At 38.0% G+C, this 22,708-nt stretch overlaps 1 protein-coding gene across 1 annotated transcript; it reads left to right on the forward strand.

Annotated features, from left to right (window-relative positions):
• The first annotated feature begins 6,650 nt into the window (after positions 1 to 6,650).
• Positions 6,651 to 11,238, forward strand: LOC135624316 (cysteine-rich receptor-like protein kinase 3). The gene is made up of 8 exons (XM_065127797.1): positions 6,651 to 7,277; positions 7,535 to 7,914; positions 9,275 to 9,388; positions 9,468 to 9,607; positions 9,693 to 9,903; positions 9,989 to 10,223; positions 10,458 to 10,602; positions 10,769 to 11,238. Exons 1-8 carry the CDS (start codon positions 6,859 to 6,861, stop codon positions 11,090 to 11,092), a joined length of 1,968 nt encoding a protein of 655 aa, XP_064983869.1. The 5' UTR covers positions 6,651 to 6,858; the 3' UTR covers positions 11,093 to 11,238.
• Positions 11,239 to 22,708: the final 11,470 nt, after the last annotated feature.

Below are 22,708 nucleotides of genomic sequence, written 5' to 3' on the forward strand. Positions count from 1 at the left end.
GAATCATCATCTCTCGATGTCATGAGAGGAATATCTCATATATTTTGCTCAAGCAAATCCCTGTCCAAGGTTATAAGGATTGAAAGAGAAAGAGTTCTTCGAAAGAATCTGATTAGAGCGAGACTCGAGTAGAAGCTGTATGGGCTAGATAGCACTATGCACGGTATACGGTTTTTAGGATATTAGATGGATGAGGGGATATAGATACATAGTAACTAAGGATAGATATATCTAATGGATTAGATTCCCTTGTATCATCTGGTGACTATGGCGTAGTGGCTTAGTACGTCCGTAGTTGATGAGTTGAGTGAATTATTATAGAGATAATAATTCACTGAGCTAGAAGGAGTTCTGAGAGGTATGGCTCACGGCCAGCTCGATATTGGGCTTAGAGGGTCATACATATGTGGTAGGTGTTACGATGAGTAGAGGTTCAAATATGAGATATTCGCTAGAGCCCTTATTTTATTGGATATCCAATAAGCCCCTAAATTATTAGATCTTATGAATGAGATTCAGTAAGAGCCAATAAGAGATTATTGGATAGAGACCCACTAATTTAAGAGGCTTGGGTAGTTGGATAGAGATTAAGTACCTAATATGGCAGGATTCATTAAAGTTAAGTTGATAGGGGACTTCTATAAATAGGAGGGAACCAAAGGATCATGGGCTAGGTTTTTTAGATACCACCTCCTATTCTCCTCTCCCCCTCTCCTCCTCAGCTAGTAGCCCTTATTTGGGGTGTGTGGACAGCAAGAAGGGGCATGTCCTTCTTGATTGCATGGTGCTCATGAAGAAGAGATTTAGGTAGTCATTTGATGAGCGTCTTCGTAGCCCTTGCCCATATGGATCACTGCTAGAGAGGAGGACAGTTGACCTCCTTCATCCTCTCTCATAGATCAGTAGAAATTCAAGGATATACAATCTCTAAGTAATATAATATCTTTTTGCACGATGATGAAATCTTATTTTCTGTGAGAAATTCTAGGATTTTATTTTATGTTATTCCACTGCATATGTGATGTCGTCCTATATTTCCCAATATGGTCATGGTCGCCATTAGTAATAGGAATATCATCGCCCAACCTAATAATTGAAGGAGTTATTGTCACCTTCCGATTGGGCCTCGGTGATCATGGTGGCCTTCGTTATAGGGTAAGATGTTATCATCGCCATCCAAGTGAGTGTTGATGGTCATAGTCATCGTTGCTAAGGCAGAAGGTTGACCTTGCTTTCCCATTAAGCTTTGGTGATCACAGTCAATGACATTAAGGTAAGATGTCACCATCAGGGTCACCAACAAGGCAAAAGGTCATCGTCGTCTTCCCACCAATAGGATGTTCACCTTCCCATTGGCCATCCTTGTGGTCGATTATTGAGCCTACGTGATTAGTAGGCCAATAGAGCTATAGCATAGCTATCGTCAACCAATCATCATTCGTTGTTGATGAAGCCTTGCAATGTCTCGATTATCAATAGTTCGTTGCTGCAACCCCATTTAGCTTTGTGTAGTCTTGCTGAAACACTACATGACTAACCATTGTATTGATGAAGAATTTGTAATATTATTAAAATCATGATATCATTTTTCATAGTGTCACTGAAGCACCGATTGCATCGGCCCATCATTCAATGCATCATTGAATTATTTGTTGCAATAGTGAAAAATGCATAGTATGAGATTAATACAACTTCCTAGTTTGGCATTATTACGTGAGAAGGAAGAAAACAATGATAGAATCAAGACACAATGTCAAGATCTCTAGAAGGTATTCAAGATATGAACAATTAGGTCACAATCAATGGTCAAATAAATTTACACCATTTGTATAAGTCGACATTATCAAATGTAAAGCAATGTGGTATCTTCAATCTTTTGTATAGCATAGTTTCATCAATTTTTTGTATAAGTCTACATTAGTTATAAAGGTATCTTTTAGTGTATAGTATACATATACAAGTATACCTATATAATTTTTTTGACAAATGTGTTGCAACATTATGAAACATTGTAAACTTTTACAAATTTTAAATATAAGTTATCATTTTATAATTGATGTTACCATTTTGCTAATTTTCAGGGTAGATTTTAATTTAGCTACGATATTTTTTATTTAAGTTACACTCGATTTATGAATGGGATACAATTACAATCTAACATTTCGATCACTATGTGCCAAATTTCATTAAATATACTAAAATATCCTAAATTATGAAAAATAATTTTAATTATCTTTACAAACATGTCATAGTAGTTGTGAAGAAGTTTCATTCAGTTTGATTAAATTTAACTTGAGTTACACTCTTATTATACTCGAGTTACATTTGATCACAGTGTAACACTATCCAATAGTGGTTTCGCCCCAAACTAGGCATTAGTGCCACCTAGAACTATAATACCCTTTTTAAACATTTTAATTCCTAAAATTATCTAAAATATAAAAAAATTAGAAAAAGTGATTCTAAATATATTAGAATCATATTATGATAGTTATACAAAAGTTTGGATAGGTTTAATGAAAATTTCTTGAGTTACACTCATTCACAAGTTTAAAATATAAATATCTTATTTGGATAATTAATCATTCTAAAATTAAAAAATGATACTTAATATACTAAATCATATTATGATATTTATAGAGGAGTTTTGATAGGTTTTGTGAAATTTTTTTGAGTTATACTTGTGTTATACTCGAGTTACACTTGATCACATATTCAAAACATAAATCTCATATTTAGATAATTAATCATCCTAAAATTAAAATACTAAATATACTATAATTATATTAGGATAGTTATAGAGAAGTTTGGTTAGGTTTTGTGAAAAATTTTTGGGTTACACTCTATTATAGATTCAAAATATAAATCCCTTATTTGAATAATTGATCACTCTAAAATTGAAAAAACTTAAAAAGAGTGATATTAAACATACTAGAAACATATTATGATAGTTATAGAGAAGTTTCAATAGGTTTTGTAAAAATTTCTTGGGTGACACTTGATCACAGATTTAACAAAAAACATCATATTTGGATAGTTAGTCATCACAAATTCAAAAATAGTTAGGAAAATGATACTAAACTTATGAGTCATATTAGGATAGTTATAATGAAATTTGGATGAGTTTGAGAAGAATCACTTTAGGTACACTCAATCATATATTCAACCCAAAGCACCCTAAATTCACACACAAGTGGGAATCATCACAACTACATATAATGAATCATAACAAAAACTCCTATTCAATAATCACATATCAAACATATGGATGCAATTCACAATAACATTAATCAGATTACGAAGATTACGTCACATTGTCAAACAATTTGTATAATAACATAGGCCATAATTAGACTTTCTGTTGCTTAACTCTATTATCCTCAAAATCCTTTAGGTTAGTTTCTCTTCATAAAGAAATATAGATTGTGTTTTAAGGCTCGATATATTTTCAGCTTATACTACTTATGGACTGCTAACAGAGTAGCCTTAATCAATCATTCGGTGTCATAAAATGAACTATGAAAGATAATAGATCATCAATGGATCCAAATAAACGATCCTCCATGCCTAGGGTCGCAAGATGACCAAGTCCGTGATCTTGGAGTATCTTCGATAATCTTTTAATTTTATCTTCTTTCTTTTTACACTCGACATATTTTTTATCTTCACCAACATGTATCCTACAAATAATTTAATATAGAATATATTTTAAATATATAAACTGAATATACTAAATTATTATATCTTGATATTCTCAATTGATAGTAAATGGGACTCAATAGATGTCGGGGTGAGCACTTGATATAACTGCATAATATGCATATATAATAGTTATAGAGAAGATGTCTATATCTTCAAATGAACTCTTAAGTTGATAATTACCTTGTTCTTGGTTATCGATTGCAACCTTAAGTCAATAACATTTCCGTTGCTTATGCTCACCTCCGCAATCACGAATGATTAGGATAATGCGATAATGGGATATCGGTTGCTAATGCTCATCTCCACAATCATCAATGATTAGAATAATGGGATAACATAAACATATCAACATACTTACATAACAATACTTGCTAAAAAATTAGCAAAATTAAGAATCAAAATTAAACTATATTGGACTTTCATATATACATGGAAAAAAAAGAGATTTGGCTTACTATCAAAAGTTATACATAGCCTCTCAAATATCCAATTATCTTGGTGCTACCCTTAAACTTCATCTTCTTTATATGAGCACCAATAATGAAAATCTTAATGATAATGTAAGAATGGACAATCATCGCGCAATTGTAGTTTGTCAATAAATCCAAATTATCGACATAAAATAGTAATACAAGGGGTGAAGTATAGTTTGTTTGATTAAATAAAATATAAATAAAATTATACAAAATAAACAACCATAGAAAGTCATTAGTGTCAATATTATCATCACTAGACACCAGCCTACACATTGGATCTTCTATATTTTGTCTACTAGGAAGTTACTCTTTAAAATATTTCTCAAACATATAATCCGAACCCATTGCTTCAACATTTATCACTTATCCATGGTTGAGAACCCCAAAATAAAAGCAACATCACTTGGACTAAACTCAATTGGGATATCGCCAAAAGTAAAAAGTGGATCGCTCTATCCAATGTTGCAAAATGCTATACATAGTAGATCAACACGTAGAAATGTTAAGAATATTTGCTATATGACAAAAATGTATCCTCTTAAGAACATGAAGATGATACAACCTAAGAGAAATAGATATCATATGACCTTGACTCCTACCACTAGACTCATAAACAAAATGTCTAAAATGGTCAATATAACAATGACGCTTAACTATGTATTAAAAAAGGGTGATATGGTAGTCAAGGAAGCACGGGGTGGTCAATAAGAGAGTGATACATGAGTGGGTGATGCAATTGGGGTGATAAACGAGGCGGTGAGATGGAGGAATGTCTAATTGACACATCTTCAGCTTTGCGCCAGAAACAAAAATGTATTAGTTGCATATAACTTGATAATGATTAATATAAATTATCAAGTTATGATATATATTACCTATAGTAGCTACTTATTCTACTTTCTTACCCCCAAGTTAAAGGGATTTACATAATGATATCATTCTGTTTATATACAAAATTAAATATTATAAATAGAGGATATTATATCTATATTTAAAGTTTAGGCAGATGTAAGAAAAAAAATATGAGAAAGTAACTATTCTAAATGCTTAGATTCTACAAATTATTTTCAATAAGCAAAATATGCAATGGGTGTTTGTCCAATTTCATCAATTAAGATAAAAAATTGTAAACCCTCTAAGATAATTCTATAAATACTAAAACAAGATTTAAGAAATGTTACTTCATCTAAGAGAAAGCTATATATATAATTGCACACCTAATTATAAATAAAAACAAGAATTAATCAGCTAAAACTTCATCACGAACATATATAATAACTATTCATCTGAATACCTCCACTAAGCTTACTGATTCACACCCAAGATCTTCGACATCTCAACTATAAAAAAATTCACCAACAAAGAGGTAATAACTAAAAATTCATCGACAACTAAAAGATTCACTATGAGGGTCTTCCTTCTTAGTTTTAGATCATCAAGCTTCCCTTGTTTCACCAAAAACTAACAAAACACTTACATTATGTTAAAAATATAGATATAAATAATTAATGAACTGTTAATCATTTTTATCATATAAACGTGCAAAACCTCTAAGGACTCTCATATTATCAATTGGATTAGTACACATATTTAATAATTAATAAAAAATTAGCTTTTAAAAAAATTATTACCTTTCTTGAAGAAAAAGAAAAAGTTTGCCACCAAAGAGGGAAGGATGTCAACGTCGATGAAGATACTATCGTTCACAGTTGAAGATAAGATGAGATCATCATCAATATAAACACTAAAGAAAGGTAGAGGAGTTCACTGTCGTCGTTCATCATTAGAGAGGAGCAGAGGAGTTCGCCACCACTAAAAAGGGGAGGATGTCATCGTTGTTCACAAATACTAGAAATGAGTAAAGGATTTTACGATCACCATTTGTAATGGAAGGGGAGTAAAAGAATTCATCGCCACTGCTAGATGAGTAGAGGAGGGAGAGGAGCACCGATCATCATCGATTACATTGGTTCGATGTAATTTTTGCTTTTTGATTCAAATTCGACTCGATCCACTTCGCAAGATTTGATCCAAACCACGACTTCGATCGAATCGAACCCGCCCTTGGATCAATCAGGTTTGAATCAAGCTACCCAGTTCAATAAAAAGGATTGACTCGATTTTGAGGATATTTTTAATATTTTAAATAAAAAAAGTACTATGATAAAAATTCAAATGCGAGAGCCTCGTCATCATCTAAGTAAAAGCTCATTATCGAAGGGAGGTTTCTCTGAGTAAATTACCCGACTCTATTCGAGTTATCTATTATTTACTTGGGGTTCATATTTCGATTAGAAAGCGAGTTGGTTGGCCTGTAGTCAATGCAACGTCCCTCCGCGGTGGGCCCCGCTCCCCGTGCCCATTTTCTTGACCTCGCCCCCATTTCCCCCCAACCCAATTCCGTGTTCTTATTTATTTTCTGTCGTTGCTTCTCTTCTGCCCGTCCTCGCAAAGCTACCACCTTCCCCCTACTCCCACCAACCCCCACCCCCCACCCCTCGCTCATCTTTCTTCTTCTCTGCTACTGAATAATAATCCAATTGGAACCCTCGCTGTTGTTCTAATTAAAGAATTGCGCGGGTCGTTAGTTAGAGAAATGTACCGCTAGTCCACCCCTCCGTATCCCTTCTTTGCCTTCTCTTTCCTTCCCCCTTTTATCTTCTTCTTCATGTGATCGAGGATGACAGTGCGGGTAAGAATAAGACGACGAGTCTTCTTCCTGATGGTGGTCGTGATTTCATCCGCCACCCTCATCACTCCGTCTCTTTCCGATCCGAGGACATCCCAGGCCGCCCTCATCTGCACCAACCACACCGCCTCCGCCGCCGCTCGCTCCTCCTTCGTCGCCAACTTCCTCTCCGCTATGGACGCCGTGACCCCGCAGATCACCGCCCGGCAGTACGCCAGAGTCGTCGTCACCGGGGGAAGTAACCCCGACAACGCTTCCGCTGTCTATGCCTTCGGGCAGTGCATGAAGGACCTGTCCAAGGCCGACTGCGACATGTGCTTTGCCACCTGCAAGACCCAGATCCTCAAATGCCTCCCCTTCCAGAAAGCCACTCGCGGCGGTCGCAATTTCTTGGACGGTTGCTACCTCAGGTGGAAGTCGATACTTTTGCTTTCCTTTCACCTTCTTCTCTCTTTCTCCTCCTATTTATTATCCTCAAACTCCAACCAAATTTCACCATTTAAAGTTCGGGCAAACGAGAATTTTTTAGTGGCATTGACTTTGTTCAGTTCTCAATCTTGGCATGCTTATTCCTGCTTAATCTATTCCTTGGAATAGAAGAAAGAAAGGAAAAGCAAAGGATTTCGGGCTATAGTGACACTCGAATTTGGATCACATGTAACTGTAGGTATGACGAGTACGAGTTCTTCGGGGAGGCGCTGAGCCAAGATGACAGAGTAATCTGCAGTGATCAGGAATTCGCTGGGAATACTACTGCTTTCACAGAAAACACGAAGAATTTGGTTAAGAAGCTGAGCACAGAGGCTCCAAGGAATGATGGCTTCCTTGTTGGTTCTGTTGAAGCAGGGAATTCAAGTGTTTATGGACTGGGGCAATGTTGGGAGTTTGTGAATAAGAGCTCATGCGAGAAGTGTCTGCTAAATGCGAGAAAGACAATTAATTCATGCATACCTAAGCAGGAAGGAAGGGTGTTAAATTCGGGGTGTTACATGAGATACTCGATCAGTCGTTTTTACAACAATTCAGGAACTGATGCTGCCGGCGGAGGTGAGTTGGATTTTTTCACAAGTCACTGACCATTGAGTTTTATTTGTTTCACTGCTGTTGTGCAATTTTCTTTCACTCGTTCAACAAGCTAGCAATGTTAAGGCTAGTTATAACAACCACAATTTAAAGTTCATATCTTGCATGACTAATGAACATGAGATGCATTATCAGAAAGACAAAAAAGAGTTCAACGAATATGGAAACGAGATACCAATTTGACACATGAGTATGGATCCATCAAATTTTGAAAAATATTTGGTAGGGCACGGATAAAACAATAAAATAATACTCTAAATATTAAGGCTATTATTGACAGCATTTAACATTTTATTTACAGTGTTAGGAACTCAGAATCATTAGTTATATATCATGGTTCGGGATTAATATTGAGTAATAATTAAGATATCTAACCAATTTATCATGAAAAATTTTGTGCCTCTCAGAAGCTTTATTGGAACACATGCCGCTTTGTTTGGACTTTGGCCAGTTAAGTTTATAAATCACCCTTCGAACAAATTTTCATGCGAAAAGGACATGACTAAGAGGTAGCTGCATGACAGGTTGTTTCTCTTTTATACCTGCTCTTGCATGTTTGACTGAAGAAGTTAAATATGGTCCAGAGGATACTGAAGAATTGGAACAACCCTTTGTTTGCAACAAAGCAAGCTAACACCAAAAGATTGACTAGGATATTTTAGTTGTTTCTGTTTTAAGCTCTAGTGAACCTTTCCTATGACCTAGGCAATGAAGACTAGTCCATAATGGGTCATTCATGTGTTTGCTTTAGATGCCTGAAGCTGAAGGGACTGAAGTTTGTGACAATGATTTTGGAATGACTTTGAAATATAAAATTTTGAAACAGTTTCAGGTGATGAAGAGAAAGGAAAGCATAGTTGGTTGGATGTTGACCTAGTTAGGATGATTTAACTCTATTGGCAGCACTCTTTATAAACTGCTAGTCTTCTGGGATGGTCAGATTAAGTGAGTCTTCTGACACCATTACTTCGAAAAGTTTCAATTTGTGGAACTTAAACCAAAGTTTTCGTTCCTCGTGTGTTGTGCCAGTGTAGGTATACAAGCTAAGACTATGAAAGCCAATCAATCAAATTCTTCTTAGAAACTGAAGATGCTATTAAAACAGAAGATAGAATGACGCTTCTGGTGGTCAGGATATCCGGAGTACATGATAAGGCTGCCAACCATAGATGTAAAGCTCACAAAGTTTCACTGCCATGTTATGTCTGAATACAGGAATTTACAACTCACTAAGATGTTTTGGATTCTGATACTATTCTACAGATCAACTATCAAGCTTATCTTTCTTTCTACTGTGTATAACTGAGATGCTACTAGATTTCAGGAGGTGGGCACCTTGCTGTTATCCTTGCTGTTGTTTCATCAGCTGTGGCATTTGTGATGATCTTAGCATCTATTATTTTCTTTGGGAAGAGAAAAATTTTACAGAGGAGGAAAGGTAAAATATTTTGAGAGTTCAAATACATTAAACGTTTGAACGACTTGTAATTTGACCTTTCAAACTTGTTGTCCTTAAGTGAGGAGGCAGCTGGGTGCTTTGGCAACTACCATACGAAGATCTAGTCTCAACTTTAAATACGAAACACTTGAGAGGGCTACAAATTATTTCAGTGATGCAAATAAGCTGGGTCAAGGAGGTTCTGGTTCGGTGTTTAAGGCAAATTTTGCTACCATTTCTCTATTGGCTTTTCTATTTGGAAACTGTTCTGATTACATGCGCTTGATCATTACCATTTTGACAGGGGGTTCTGCCAGATGGGAGATCTGTTGCTGTAAAGAGATTATTTTTTAATACAAGGCAATGGGTCGATCAGTTCTTTAATGAAGTCAATTTAATAAGTGGACTTGAACACAAAAATCTTGTCAAGCTGTTGGGCTGCAGTGTCACTGGTCCTGAAAGCCTTCTCGTATATGAATATGTACCAAACAAGAGTCTTCATCATTACCTTTCTGGTTATAATCTATACCATGATTATAATAGCTTTGCATTGACCTTTTCTTGGTTCCCTTTGTAAGTTTGATCATTTTCTTCATATAGACAATGCGAATGCTAAGCTACTTAGCTGGAATATAAGATACAAAATCATCATGGGGACTGCAGAAGGTTTAGCTTATCTTCATGAAGAGTCACAGTTACGAATTATTCATCGAGATATTAAACTCAGCAATATACTGCTCGATGAAGAGTATGCTGCGAAAATTGCTGACTTTGGACTTGCTAGACTTTTCCCAGAGGATAAGACTCATATTAGCACAGGAATAGCCGGAACTCTGTAAGTTGTGCAAGATTTCTCTTCATCTACATTTTCAATCCTGTACTAGTATATTTTTTATCAGTATATCTTGCATTTTGTACTACTCATTATGCTTCTGTTGATCTTTCGAAAAATCTTAATTTGATAAAAATTGAATGTCTTAACCTTTGTTGCATCAAATGCATAACCTGCCAATCGAGAAATAAATGGAACCACTTCTATCATTAATTATTGCAATGTTTTGCTTTGTAGAGGTTATATGGCTCCGGAGTATCTAGTTCGTGGCAGATTGACTGAGAAAGCAGATATATTCAGCTTTGGGGTTCTTTTAATTGAAGTCATCACTGGAAGAAGGAACAGTTCACGATCGGAAGATCCAATCTCAACTCTGCAAGAGGTAATGATCTTTTTTGTTGTTCAATCCTCAGGGATGCCCTTTGGTTGGCGTCGTTTAATTTCAGAACCTATGGTTCATGTTGGAGTTCAAAACTGGAGCATTTTACTAACCAATGGCTACTTATTACCTTTATTGGCAAAAAATACTAAACTCTATTATTACTCAGGTTTGGAATCTTTATACATCAAATAGATTGTTGGAAGCTATCGATCCTATATTAGAAGGTAATTTTCCTATGGAGAAGGCAACTCGGGTGCTCCAAATTGGGCTTCTTTGTGCTCAAGCATCTGCAGAGCTGAGACCAGCAATATCGATGGTTGTTAAAATGCTTGTGGACGATTCTCCCATCCCTTCCCCAACTCAGCCACCGTTTCTCAACTCCAGCATGCAAATTGCATTAGCAGCACGGATGAAAGCCAACTCTAGGCATGGAACCTCCACTCAGTCATCGGACAACAACACAACAATCACAGTGATTGAGCCAAGATGAGGGTACTAGAATATAAAATCTTGTAGATTATCTTGATAGTCTAAACATTATGCTCTTAGTGAGAATTGATCTTTGGTTTTGCTTGCTGAAATCAAGAGAATGGTTGTATATATTATTCTGGATTAATTTGTTTACCTTGGGACCAATACTTGAGCCTGCATCTTTTACCTGTATTTGGGCTTCTTCTCCACTATAAATCATGTTCTTAAGCAGTATCCTTATGATTTTTCTAATCATTAACTGCAAAAACTTTCCAGCTATTGACAAGTTTCCTATGAAGTCTAAGGTGATCTTTTAGAGTAATTTTGGAAGTAGTCATTACATGAAAACATTTATAGTTTCTGTTGGGTCAATAACCATTGCTCCTAGACATCAATCTGCTACAACATTATGTTTTGGCAACTGTTTAGTGTTTGACATGTATTTTCTTTCATGAATTCCCTTATCTGGACCATACACGACTTCCCTGTTATTTGAGTAGGTAAAAATTGTACTCTTTATCAGTCCTGCATCTTTAAATCCCAACTTTGTGCAAGTTCATATTTCCTGCCAGAGAATGAGGGAGCTATAGATCTTTTTCATCAGCCGGAATCAATGTACTAATAAGACCCTAGGGGAAAAAAATGAGAGAAAAGGGAATGATCACTTCGAGGGAATCGGTCTCCTTGATCACTTCGAGGGAATCGACCTCCTAGGGTTTTGTCAAAAGATCGAATAATAATATTTTATTATCTGCCAAGAGAAACGGTTACATCACTATTTATAGAGTTCCATCCAAAGTCCACTAGGACTTAGACTTTAATAAAAATAAATATTAAATAAACTTCTACCTTATCCTAACTGAACTAAACAGACTCAATAAATAATTGAATTAAACAGACTCAATAAACATTATTTAAAAGCTCATAAAAAGGCTCCTATCAATTTCTCTCTCTTCAAATCAGTCCTCAAAGTTGAGCAGCATCAAACTCGGGGAGCTTCTCTTTCAGCACTTCAGTCATAGGCTATCTGCAACGCATCATAATCCGTTGATCAAGTAAGTATGGTCTCCACTTTTTGGTAGTGTAAGTAATAGGTCGGTCTTTCAGCGTAGTAATCATTGCAAAAAACTCCTGGCCCTATATAATCAATTTTATCCTTGAACATTTGCTATCACAAGTTAAAATCTATCGATCAGCGATCTTTACTTTGAATCTGTCACAGCCTTCAATGTGGTAAGCTAATCGAGCTGCAACTTTCCTGTCCATAAAATTATTAGTGCTACCCGTATCAATCAAAATAGTAACAGGCTAATGCTTCAAAGTTCCTCCGATTTTCATAGTTTGTGGGTTAGCGTAACCAGCCAATGCATGCACTGTATGTGTGATGGCTTCAATATCTTCATCAGTTTCCACACCTTCATGATCGGAGTCCAACTCTTCTGCTTCTGGTTCCTCCTTGATCGGCTCAATCATCAGAAGTTTTCCCTGTTTTCATCGGTGCTTCTTACTCAACTTTTCATCGCAATATTAACACAAACCCTTCGTTGATCTTTCTTTAAGTTCTTCTCGAGTTAGTCTGTGAGTAATAGGATTTCGACTAGGAGTAGATGGGGTGGGCAGCTTGTTGATCACTTATTTATTGACACCTCTGTTTCGATGATATTCCATGTTGATTTTTTCCTCATGCAGGCGTATAAATGAAATCGCAGCTATCATGGTGTGGGGTTAACAAGTCTTAACTTCACACCAAATCTCTGGATTAAGCCCTTCAATATATGTACCCAGAAGTTGTCGTTCCGATCAATCTCTAGCTTGATTTGACAATCTTTTAAACCTGCTCTAATATTCCAACACTGTAGAAGTATGATGAATTTTGATGAGCTATCCATCAACATTCTCATATTCTGATGGTCCGAAGCGAACAAGAAGCCCTCTTTTGAACTGCTCCCATGAAGAAACTCCGTGGCAAGTTTCATACCAATCATACCACTGGATTGCATCTCCATCCAGTTGGATTGAGGCAATTTCTACCTTGGATTCTTCTGGGATCCTATGAAAACGAAAAAAAAATTCTGCCCTGAAGATCTAATTGGTTGGATCTCCATCTTCCCATCTCGAAAATTTCACCTTCATGTGTGAGTAGTTTATGTCACAATCTTGGGGCCCTTTCTTGTATTTCCATATCTATACAACGTAGAACTTGAGCCCCAATTTTATTGAAATTTGTTAAGGCTCTTCAGTAGGCTCTTTTTGAAATCATTAAGTGTTTCTTGCAGCCGGTTCTCAATTCTGATTTCCAATACTTCCATTTGTGCTTTCACTGAGTTATCGGTGGCCATTACGTAAGACTGCAAATATGGGTTCTCAACTCTTGTTTTTGGTGTCGGGACAAGGGCATCAGTCACTGCCCTATTCGGTGCTACTGTTGTGTTGCAATCGGTGGCAGTACTATGGGAATGAAGGGTTGTTGCGAGGATGTGGGGATGTAGTTGCGATCATTGTGTAGGAGGCAGTGATGCTTGTTGCAGTCGCTGCATCGAGGGATCACTATTGTTGAGGGCTGGGAGGCAACGATGGTGGTGCGGCTAGGGGCAGCACCACCAAGGGCTCGCCGTTGCAGTGGCTGCGACAGCGCGGATGGAAGGCAGCGTTGCTCTGTCTCTATCGCACTGCGGAAGGAGGCCTGGTGACGCCGAGGGATCGTGTGCAGTTAAGTAAACGACGGTGGCTGCGGTGGTCGTGGTTGCCTTGTTTTGATCTCCGCGAGGAGGGATGGTTGAGTGACTGCAACTACGACACAAGAGGAGGCAGCGATGGTGGCGCAGTTGGGGGCAGTGTCGCCGACGGTAGAAGCGACGAGGGGGTGGTTCGTTGGCTACGAAGTAGCAATCATGGCCCTTCTCACTCGAGCGAGATGGGGCAGCGAGGAGGCGAAGGTCGTTGGCCGGGGAGCAGCGATAGCGGTGGTCAAGCGGCCAGGAAGCAATGGCGGCGGTGGAGGAGTTGCCTTGCAACGACGGTGGGGAAGAAGGGAAGCAGGGGTGCGGCGGGTTGAAGTAGGGGTGCAACGTGTTGAAGCAAGGGTTTGGGCTATCGGGAAGCAAGGGCGGCGGTGCTAGAGAGGGGAAGGTTGGTGGCCGGGGAGCAGCGGCAACGGTGGTCGAGCGACCTATCACGAACGGTCATCGCGCACCCGCAACAACTCCATTCAACGAACCGTTCGTCACTCTAATCTACATGCACAACTGCTTGGCAGCATATTTTAGCTTGGTTTTAAGTCCTTTTGCTTGTAAAAATGTAAGTTTGAACAAGTTACAGCGCTACAGTGCAACCGCTCACCGAACCGAGCAAAACAGCCTCAAAACAGCTCCGTTTTTGTGTGCCATGGGTTGATTTCCGTAGCCCGCTGCTGCACGCGAAACGTCAGTCATCTCAGCACCCTGGAACCCCCTGGATGGCACAGGGCTAGATGGGGCTTCGATATAGTATCGGGCGTTGAACAACCTTTCGTAAGTTCGCATGTTACCTTGACAGGAACTTGTTATCACGCCTAACACCCAGTGAACAGCTGTTTGTGGACTTGCAATTGTTCGTTCAACCCTCTAAAGTACTTGTTTTCCTCCTCTCCCTCTTTTCTCTTGTGCACGCAAGGTGCTCGCTAAATTACTTGTAAAACTTCCCCTTTTCACGAGACGTTGGGACTTGTCCGTCGCTCGTTCTTCGAACTAATCAACTTTCTCTTTTACAAGTCCTTTGGGACCTGCGAGAGGTTGCAATTGGGCTGATCTTTGCGGACGCAAATTGCAAGGGCGAAGCGTGACTTAGGCAACGTAAGCTAAGTTTGCATCTTTGCCGCAAGGGTGCCTCACGCCTTAGGCAATTCCAGCTAAGGCCATGACATTGTGGTATTAGAGCAGGTAAGCACTTCGAGCAAGCAGTGAAGGAACTTCGCAACTTCACCATGGCAAAACATCGTGGCAAATCAAGCAAGACGGGGCATGCCGGACCCTTGACCCAAGCAGCCGTAGGTGGGCTGTAAGTGCACACTCTCTCATGCTGTTGGAGCCACTCATGAGGAGCACGATAGCGAACATGATGATCGAGAAATTGGCTACTCTCCGTGAGTGGAGGAGGCGTAATCTGGAGTGCCGACCAGGAAAAAGAGTCAAAAGGAGAGACTTATAACGGTGGAACCCACTTGAATGTTCTTGAAGCGAGCTTGGAGGAACTCTACCATGGCCAACGAAGGCTTGTTGGGGTAGAGAGCTCGCAAGAAGAAGCAAAGTCCAGGATTGACAAGGTCGAGGCCCTAGTCGACCGACTGTTAGATGACACCAAAGACTCTGTGCAACACCTGCAGGAAGTTGTGGCGGAACTCACTTTGAGGGTGACCATGCTCACAAGAGCACTAAATGCGGGAGGAAGCAACACCCACGTTGCGCAACCACAGAACTTGAGGGCACCCGAGCCTCATGGTTATGGAGGGGCCAGAGATGCCAAAAAGCTCAAGAATTTCTTGTTCGACATGGAACAATACTTTCGAGCTATAAGGCCTGATTTTGAAGAAACCAAAGTTTCTATAGCAACAATGTATATGAACGGAGATGCAAAACTTTGGTGACGAACCCATTGAGAGGAGATCCAACAAGGTCGGTGTCGAGTTGACACGTGGGAGGACCTGAAGCAGGAGTTGAGAACTCAGTTCCTACCGGAGAACATAGAGTTCCTCGCAAGGAAGGAAGTTGAGACAACTTCATCAAAATACTTCCATCTGAGACTACGTGAAGTAATTTTCTACGCTAATGCTGGACATCAAGGACATGTCCGAGAAGGATAAGTTTTTCAGCTTCCTTGATGGTTTGAAGCCATGGGCTCAACAAGAACTACATCGAAGGAATGTCGCTGATGTGATCGGGGCAATTGCGGCCATAGAAAGGCTCACCGACTTTGTTTCCTCTGAAGACCCGGGAAGAAGGAAACAACCTTCAAGCAATCGCCCTCCAAAATTGTAACATCCCTCATTTCTGAATTTTCGTATAAGTTTCTAGTTGTAATATAAGTATCTATTTTAAATTTGATAAAAGAGCCAAAGTATGAATTTGAGAACTTATTCATAAGATTTGGAGGATTTGTTCAAAAAAAAAATCTGAGGACCTATATGTAAACCCTGAGGACCTAATCGTAAATATAATCATACAAGGACTAAACTGTAAAATGCATAAAATTACAAATCCCACCGTTTAAGCCTCTTTGCCTTCGTTCTTAAGGAACCAGAGAAGGCAGCTACGTGGATGAACAGAGAAAGAAAGAAAGAAGAAGAGGAAAAAAAAGGGGGAAGAAGAAGAAAAAAAAAATTGGGGCTTTGAGGGTTCTTACTCAAATCTTCTCAATTGGGGTCATAATTCTTAAAGGCAAGTGTTCTAACCCCATCCTACAGAAGTATTAGTCTTTGTTCCTATATTGATTCTGAATGATTTATGCTTAGAACCTGATATTTCTCTCTTTGGACCAAAAACCAAGGATCTGAAATTTTTTCGGTAAACTAACCTCTATACATTGTTTCTGCTATAATTTTTAGTACCAAATGTGGATTCAGGCAGAACCTAGCTCGTTTAAAATTAGACTCTTATATCTTTCTTTTGACACTGATTTTGTAGATTTTGGACACCGAATACTTACCCAAACGTCTGTTTCAAAGGAGCCTATAGATGCTGCAGAACAGGGATCAAAATTTCTGACCTTTCGACACTAAAATACCTATAAGTCTCTGTTGGAAATTCTGATTTATACCAAACTGGCTTTGTTCGAAACTAGACTTGTAGACCTTTCTTTTGACATATTGACTGAAAATTTTGGAATTCAAATGCGTACCCTATTATCTGTTGAATCCGACCCTATGAATTCTGCAAAACATTGATTTTGTTTTTGACCATGTGTTACCAAATCAAAGGTAACTCCTTGTTGGAAACCATGATTCGTACGAAACTTATTTCAACAGAAAATAGATTGATATATCTTTCAACAGTAGCTTTCCTAAGGGTATTGGAGCATAATTGATAATCTGAAGTATTTGTTCAATGTGCCTCTTGAATTCTGTCAGAAATCGAGCTTTGGTCGATTTCGCGTATTCTGTTTCATTTGTTTGGAAATAGATTTCATTCAGTCCCCTTCACTCAATTGAGGCTTATGTTGGTGCTTGAATTCTGATTTGATCTTGTTTGTAAATTATTTACATTCTTGAAATATTTTGTGTAACTTTTAAGCTATATCGCATTGACACATATAGGCACATGTATATCCCATTGTTCCGCATTTGCTTTCGATATGTGCCTATTCTAGTTTCATTCCTTTGGATATTGAATTCATCTAACCTTCTTATTTGAATTGAGCTATATATGATTGCTTGGAATTCGTTTATACTTTTGCTATTATTTCATTCCAATCTTAGTACATTTGTAAGAGATTGTTCCTTGCATCGTATTGACTCGTAAAGGCACATGTACATTTTGTTATTCCACGTGTGCTTCCGATATATGCTATTTATTGTTCATACTGCCTTTTGTACTCTGGTGTTGTGGGATAATGTGAACCTTTGCCAGAAATGGTAAAGGGAGTTATGCATAGAGCCTGCGATGCTCTGTCGGCCCCCTCTGACTTCACCTAGACGTGGGTGGATGGAGCTCCCAAACGTGGGAGGCTTCTGTCTGGTTGTCATTCAGAAATAGATGAATCACATTCTGTCTGTGGTCTCACTACACCTTCTGTACATTTGATATGATATCCAAAGCATTGGTTATGTGTTTCTGTACATGCTTTGGATAAGAATGATATGAATGCAACGTCAAAGACGACGTTTGAGCTTCTGTTTGGTATTGTTATTGATATGCTCCGAAATGTTCCATACGCCGTTGATATGCTCCGGAACATTTCATACACCACTGATAAGCTCCGAAACATTTCATTTGTTATTTATATGCTCCGAAATGTTTCATTCATTGTTTATATGCATCGAAATGTTCCATACGCCGTTGATATGCTCCGGAACATTTCATATGCCATTGATAAGCTCCGATATGTTTCATTTGTTATTGATATGCTCCGAAATGTTCCATACACCGTTGATATGCTCCGGAACATTTCATACGCCACTGATAGGCTCCGAAACATTTAATTTGTTATTTATATGCTCCGAAATGTTTCATTCATTATTGATATGCTTCGAAATGTTACATACGCTGTTGATATGCTCCGGAACATTTCATATGCCATTGATAAGCTCCGATATGTTTTATTTGTTATTGATATGCTCCGAAATGTTCCATACACCGTTGATATGCTCCGGAACATTTCATACGCCACTGATAGGCTCCGAAACATTTTATGTGTTATTTATATGCTCCGAAATGTTTCATTCATTGTTGATATGCTTCGAAATGTTCTATACGCCGTTGATATGCTCCGGAACATTTCTTATGTCATTGATAAGCTCTGATATGTTTCATTTGTTATTGATATGCTCCGAAATGTTCCATACACCATTGATATGCTCCGGAACATTTCATACGCCACTGATAGGCTCCGAAACATTTCATTTGTTATTTATATACTCCAAAATGTTTCATTCATTGTTGATATGCTTCGAAATGTTCCATACGCCATTGATATGCTCCGGAACATTTCATATGCCATTGATAAGCTCCGATATGTTTCATTTGTTATTGATATGCTCCAAAACGTTTCATTCGTTACTGATATGCTCCAATTACTCTATGCCCCATCTGTTATGAACCAAATATGTATGATTGAAATGACAATTGTGATTCTGCACCTAATGATATTACGTCTATGAATTCTTATATTCTGCCTTGCATTTTGAAACTTTATCTCTTTGGAAATTGTCCTCTTTTGACATGGATATGTTAGTCACTTGCTGAGCTTTATATGCTCACCCCGTTGTTGTATAAATTTTTCAGGATAGCTTGTTGCTTGCTTAAATGTTAAGATTGGGCTGAGATAGTGGAAAGCTAAAAGATTTTGGGCAGATCTTTATTAGTATATATGTTTTTGTTGCATAAGCACAAGCTGCATCTAATGAAATGTTGACGATGAATCTAAACTTGTGGATTTTGTATAAGTTTAAAGGACCTCTTATGTTTAAGATTCTGGAATGTTAAGTTTAATTTGTGTAACGATATGAACTTATGGTAAACGTTGGTTTTATGATTGTACAAACTCCCACACTTGTGAATTTATGTTGTGGTTATTATTTTGGTGAGTTGGGTTTAGATTTTATGAATCATCGAGCGATGTGTTGTATGTTTATGAACTGCACAGGGTTTATAAATTTATAGATTATAGAGGTGAAATTTTGATCTGAATGTTTTCTTAGTGACCTCAAATGTTAGTTTGGATCCTGGATTGATTTGTGTTGAAAATTTTAATATCATGGATATTTTTGAGGGGTGTGACAAAATAATTCTCGAGGGAAGGAGCTCGAGGGCTAACAAAAGAAGAAAATTCCCACAATGGGCCAAGCTCGGAAGGCAAGGCCCCGAAACCTAGCGGATGCTTCTTGTGTAGAGGGTCGCACTTGGTGAGGGAGTTGTTAGGATCAAGAGCACACTAAGAGGGGGGGGGGGGGTGACTTAGTGCAATGGAAAACTTTCACGATTTCAAAAACTTTGTTTCGATTAAATCTGATTCAACTCAATTCGTTTCGGAAGGAATTTGAGCTTGAAGTCTAAAGTGAAAATGTAAGAGAAGACTAAGGTGATTTGCAGCAGTGTAAATCATAAAAACGTAGATTTCGTAAAGTCTTCGTAGAAAGCCGATCTCGGAAGATGTTTTACGTTAAAGCAAATGTAAGCGTATTTAAAGCACACTAAGGAGGAGAGGCAGTTTGCTATAAAGGAAAGATGCTCAAAGTAAATGTAAACCGAGATTTTAGAGTAGTTCGGTCAACATGACCTACATCCACTATCGGCTTCCTCCTTCGATGAGGTCACCGGTGTCCACTAGAAGCCTTCCTTCAATAGGCGAAGGCCAACCACCCTTTTACAACTTTTCTCCTTTTAACGGGCTTAGGAGACAACCCTTACAAGTTTCACTCCTCTCTTGAATGATCTCAACACTTAGAAGAAAGAAGGAGGAGAACTCTAGCTTTTATAACACTTTAAGGCCTCAAGACTCGAGAGTATTTCAAGAATTTCGTTGCTCTTTCATGCAAGAAAGGGTGGGGTTTTTATAGAGCCCAATGAGTTTAAAAATGGAACCTAAAAGTGTCCATTCCCAGATTTTCGGGGTCTTGCGGTACCACTGCCATTACTGGGTGGTACTACTGTTTGTCATTAGGCACTGGGTGATACTACTGCTCAATTTGGGTGGTACTATCGCTCAGTCTGGGCGGTACTACCGCCTGACAGTGCTCGAAGGCCAAGCTCAGGCAGTACCACCGCTTGATAGGGGCGGTACCACCGCCTGATAGGGGCGGTATCACCACTGGTAGTAATAACTATAGGCGGTACTACCGCTTGATAGGAGCGGTACCACTGCCCAGAAATCCTGGGAGACCGAGTCTCCTAGGCGGTGCCACCACTGGCCAAGATTTCAGGGGCCGAATGGGCTATTCCATTCGGCCCAATTTGGGTCTGTTAAGGGCCCAATTGGCCCCTTATTAAGTCAGTGGGATCACCTCCCAATCCTAACTTAATCTACACTCTAACTATGATAATTAAGACATCATTACTGTAATTCATGTTCCGGTATGTCAATCACTTCTTCCGGCGAACATCCGACGAACCCTCGACGATGCTCCGGCGGACTCCCGGCAAGCTCCTGGACTTTGTGACGATCTTCTTGGCGAGTTCCGACGAGCTTCTATGGCAAACTCCTGGACTTCTCGGTTGGTTCCCGCAGAACTTCCGACGAACATCCGAACTTCCAACGAACATCCGAACTTCCAACGAACTCTCGAACTCCCAATGTGATCTTGGTCTTGACTCCGACATAACACCTGTAGCATGTCTTACTGCCATCATAGTTAATCCTGCACACTTTTCTCAATATATAGATTAGATCAACAAATGACAATTAACTTCATCATCAAATTTCGAGATTCAACTTTCTCTCCCTTTTTGATGATGATAATCAATTGATGATGGAGTTAACCTTAACTCCCCCTATCTATATGTCATACTTGAGAAAAGTTATTCTTGAATTCAAAACCTTTGAATTCAAGAGACATATTGATAAGTTAAGTTCATTTAAACTTATCAATACACCCATCAAGATTCCTATCATGATATAACTTTCTAAAAATGATGTCAAGACATGACATCCATTTTCAAGTCTTATATTTCAAATATGAAGGATAGCAATCATAGCAATTCATTCTATGACAAGATATCAATTTGTAAAATTACAAGATAAGCTCTAGATATCTTATCATAATGCAAATATTTCAAGTGTAAAATTACATACTTCAATTTATCATCAATTTACCACATATTTCTCCCCCTTTGTCATCAACCAAAAAGGAGAGCGATCCAACAATAAATGCAAGTGTGGTAAAAATTCATGTCACAAAATCATACCAATCATATTTCAAGCATTCATGACATGGTATCATTCAAAAGTTCTCAACATTAAGAAGATAGCTTTCATTTCTTCCCTTTTATTTATCATCAAGGCTTTGTATGAAGGAGGAAAGTAAGGAAGGTAAAGCCATTGAGAACAAACTTTAAATGAAGTTAAGATTGATAAGAGAGTTTCATTATGCTTCATTTTTCACAAGGATCAAGATATACATTTGAAAATAAATCCTTACAAGTGTTCATCTCAAAAAAAATTCTTCCTTCATCAAGAAGGAATTCATGTGAAAGAATCATTATATCAAATCCACTTCTCGATTAAAATTCACAAAAGATAAATCCATGAGAGATGCGTTTGTCAATTAATTCCATGTATCAAAAATCATTGAGTGATGGAGCATGGATATGAAATAGCTTTGATATGGCATAGGCTCATAAAAGCTTCATTCAAGAAATACATCAAGTGAAAGATAATCCGGAAAAGATATACATTCAATTCATGCTTTTATAAAGTGTTTTGTTATAGCTTTTCATCACTACTTGCATGAGGCAAAATCATTAGTGCTTTGTAGTGCTCAAAGATTAATAATCCGATGTCTGATTAAAAGTTCTCAAATCACAATCATGAAAGTATAACATGCTTATCATTATGGAAACTTTTAGCATCAAAGCACAAAATTTCCAACATCAAAGTAAACATGTTATTGAGGCACACAATCTTATCATCATGTAAAATTTGTATCATAAAATTTTCAGCACCGAATTTAAGTGAGTGATCAAGGAATCAAGAAAGTCCGAAAATGAAGTTCAACAAATTCATGTATTCGGACAAATCAACATTCATTATCTTCTAATAAAATCAAATTGTTCTTCACTTAAAGGCTTTATAAAAATATCAGCTAATTGACGTTTAGTATTAATAAACTCTAGGATTATATCATGATTAGTGATATAATCTCGTACAAAGTGATGCCTAATATCAATATGTTTTGTTCTAGAGTGTTGAATGAGATTCTTTGTTAAACATATTGTACTTGTGTTATTAC

Source organism: Musa acuminata, chromosome BXJ1-3, assembly GCF_036884655.1.
Source record: "Musa acuminata AAA Group cultivar baxijiao chromosome BXJ1-3, Cavendish_Baxijiao_AAA, whole genome shotgun sequence".
NCBI classification, from domain to species: Eukaryota; Viridiplantae; Streptophyta; class Magnoliopsida; order Zingiberales; family Musaceae; genus Musa; species Musa acuminata.

What these genes read in the sequence shown, in the direction of transcription:
- LOC135624316 (XM_065127797.1), top strand. Translation starts at nt 6,859, where the DNA reads ATGACAGTGCGGGTAAGAATAAGACGACGAGTCTTCTTCCTGATGGTG. An exon ending in AATTTTACAGAGGAGGAAAG is followed by an intron (nt 9,389 to 9,467) that starts GTAAAATATTTT and finishes GTTGTCCTTAAG; the next exon opens with TGAGGAGGCAGCTGGGTGCT. An exon ending in GTTCTGGTTCGGTGTTTAAG is followed by an intron (nt 9,608 to 9,692) that starts GCAAATTTTGCT and finishes CCATTTTGACAG; the next exon opens with GGGGTTCTGCCAGATGGGAG.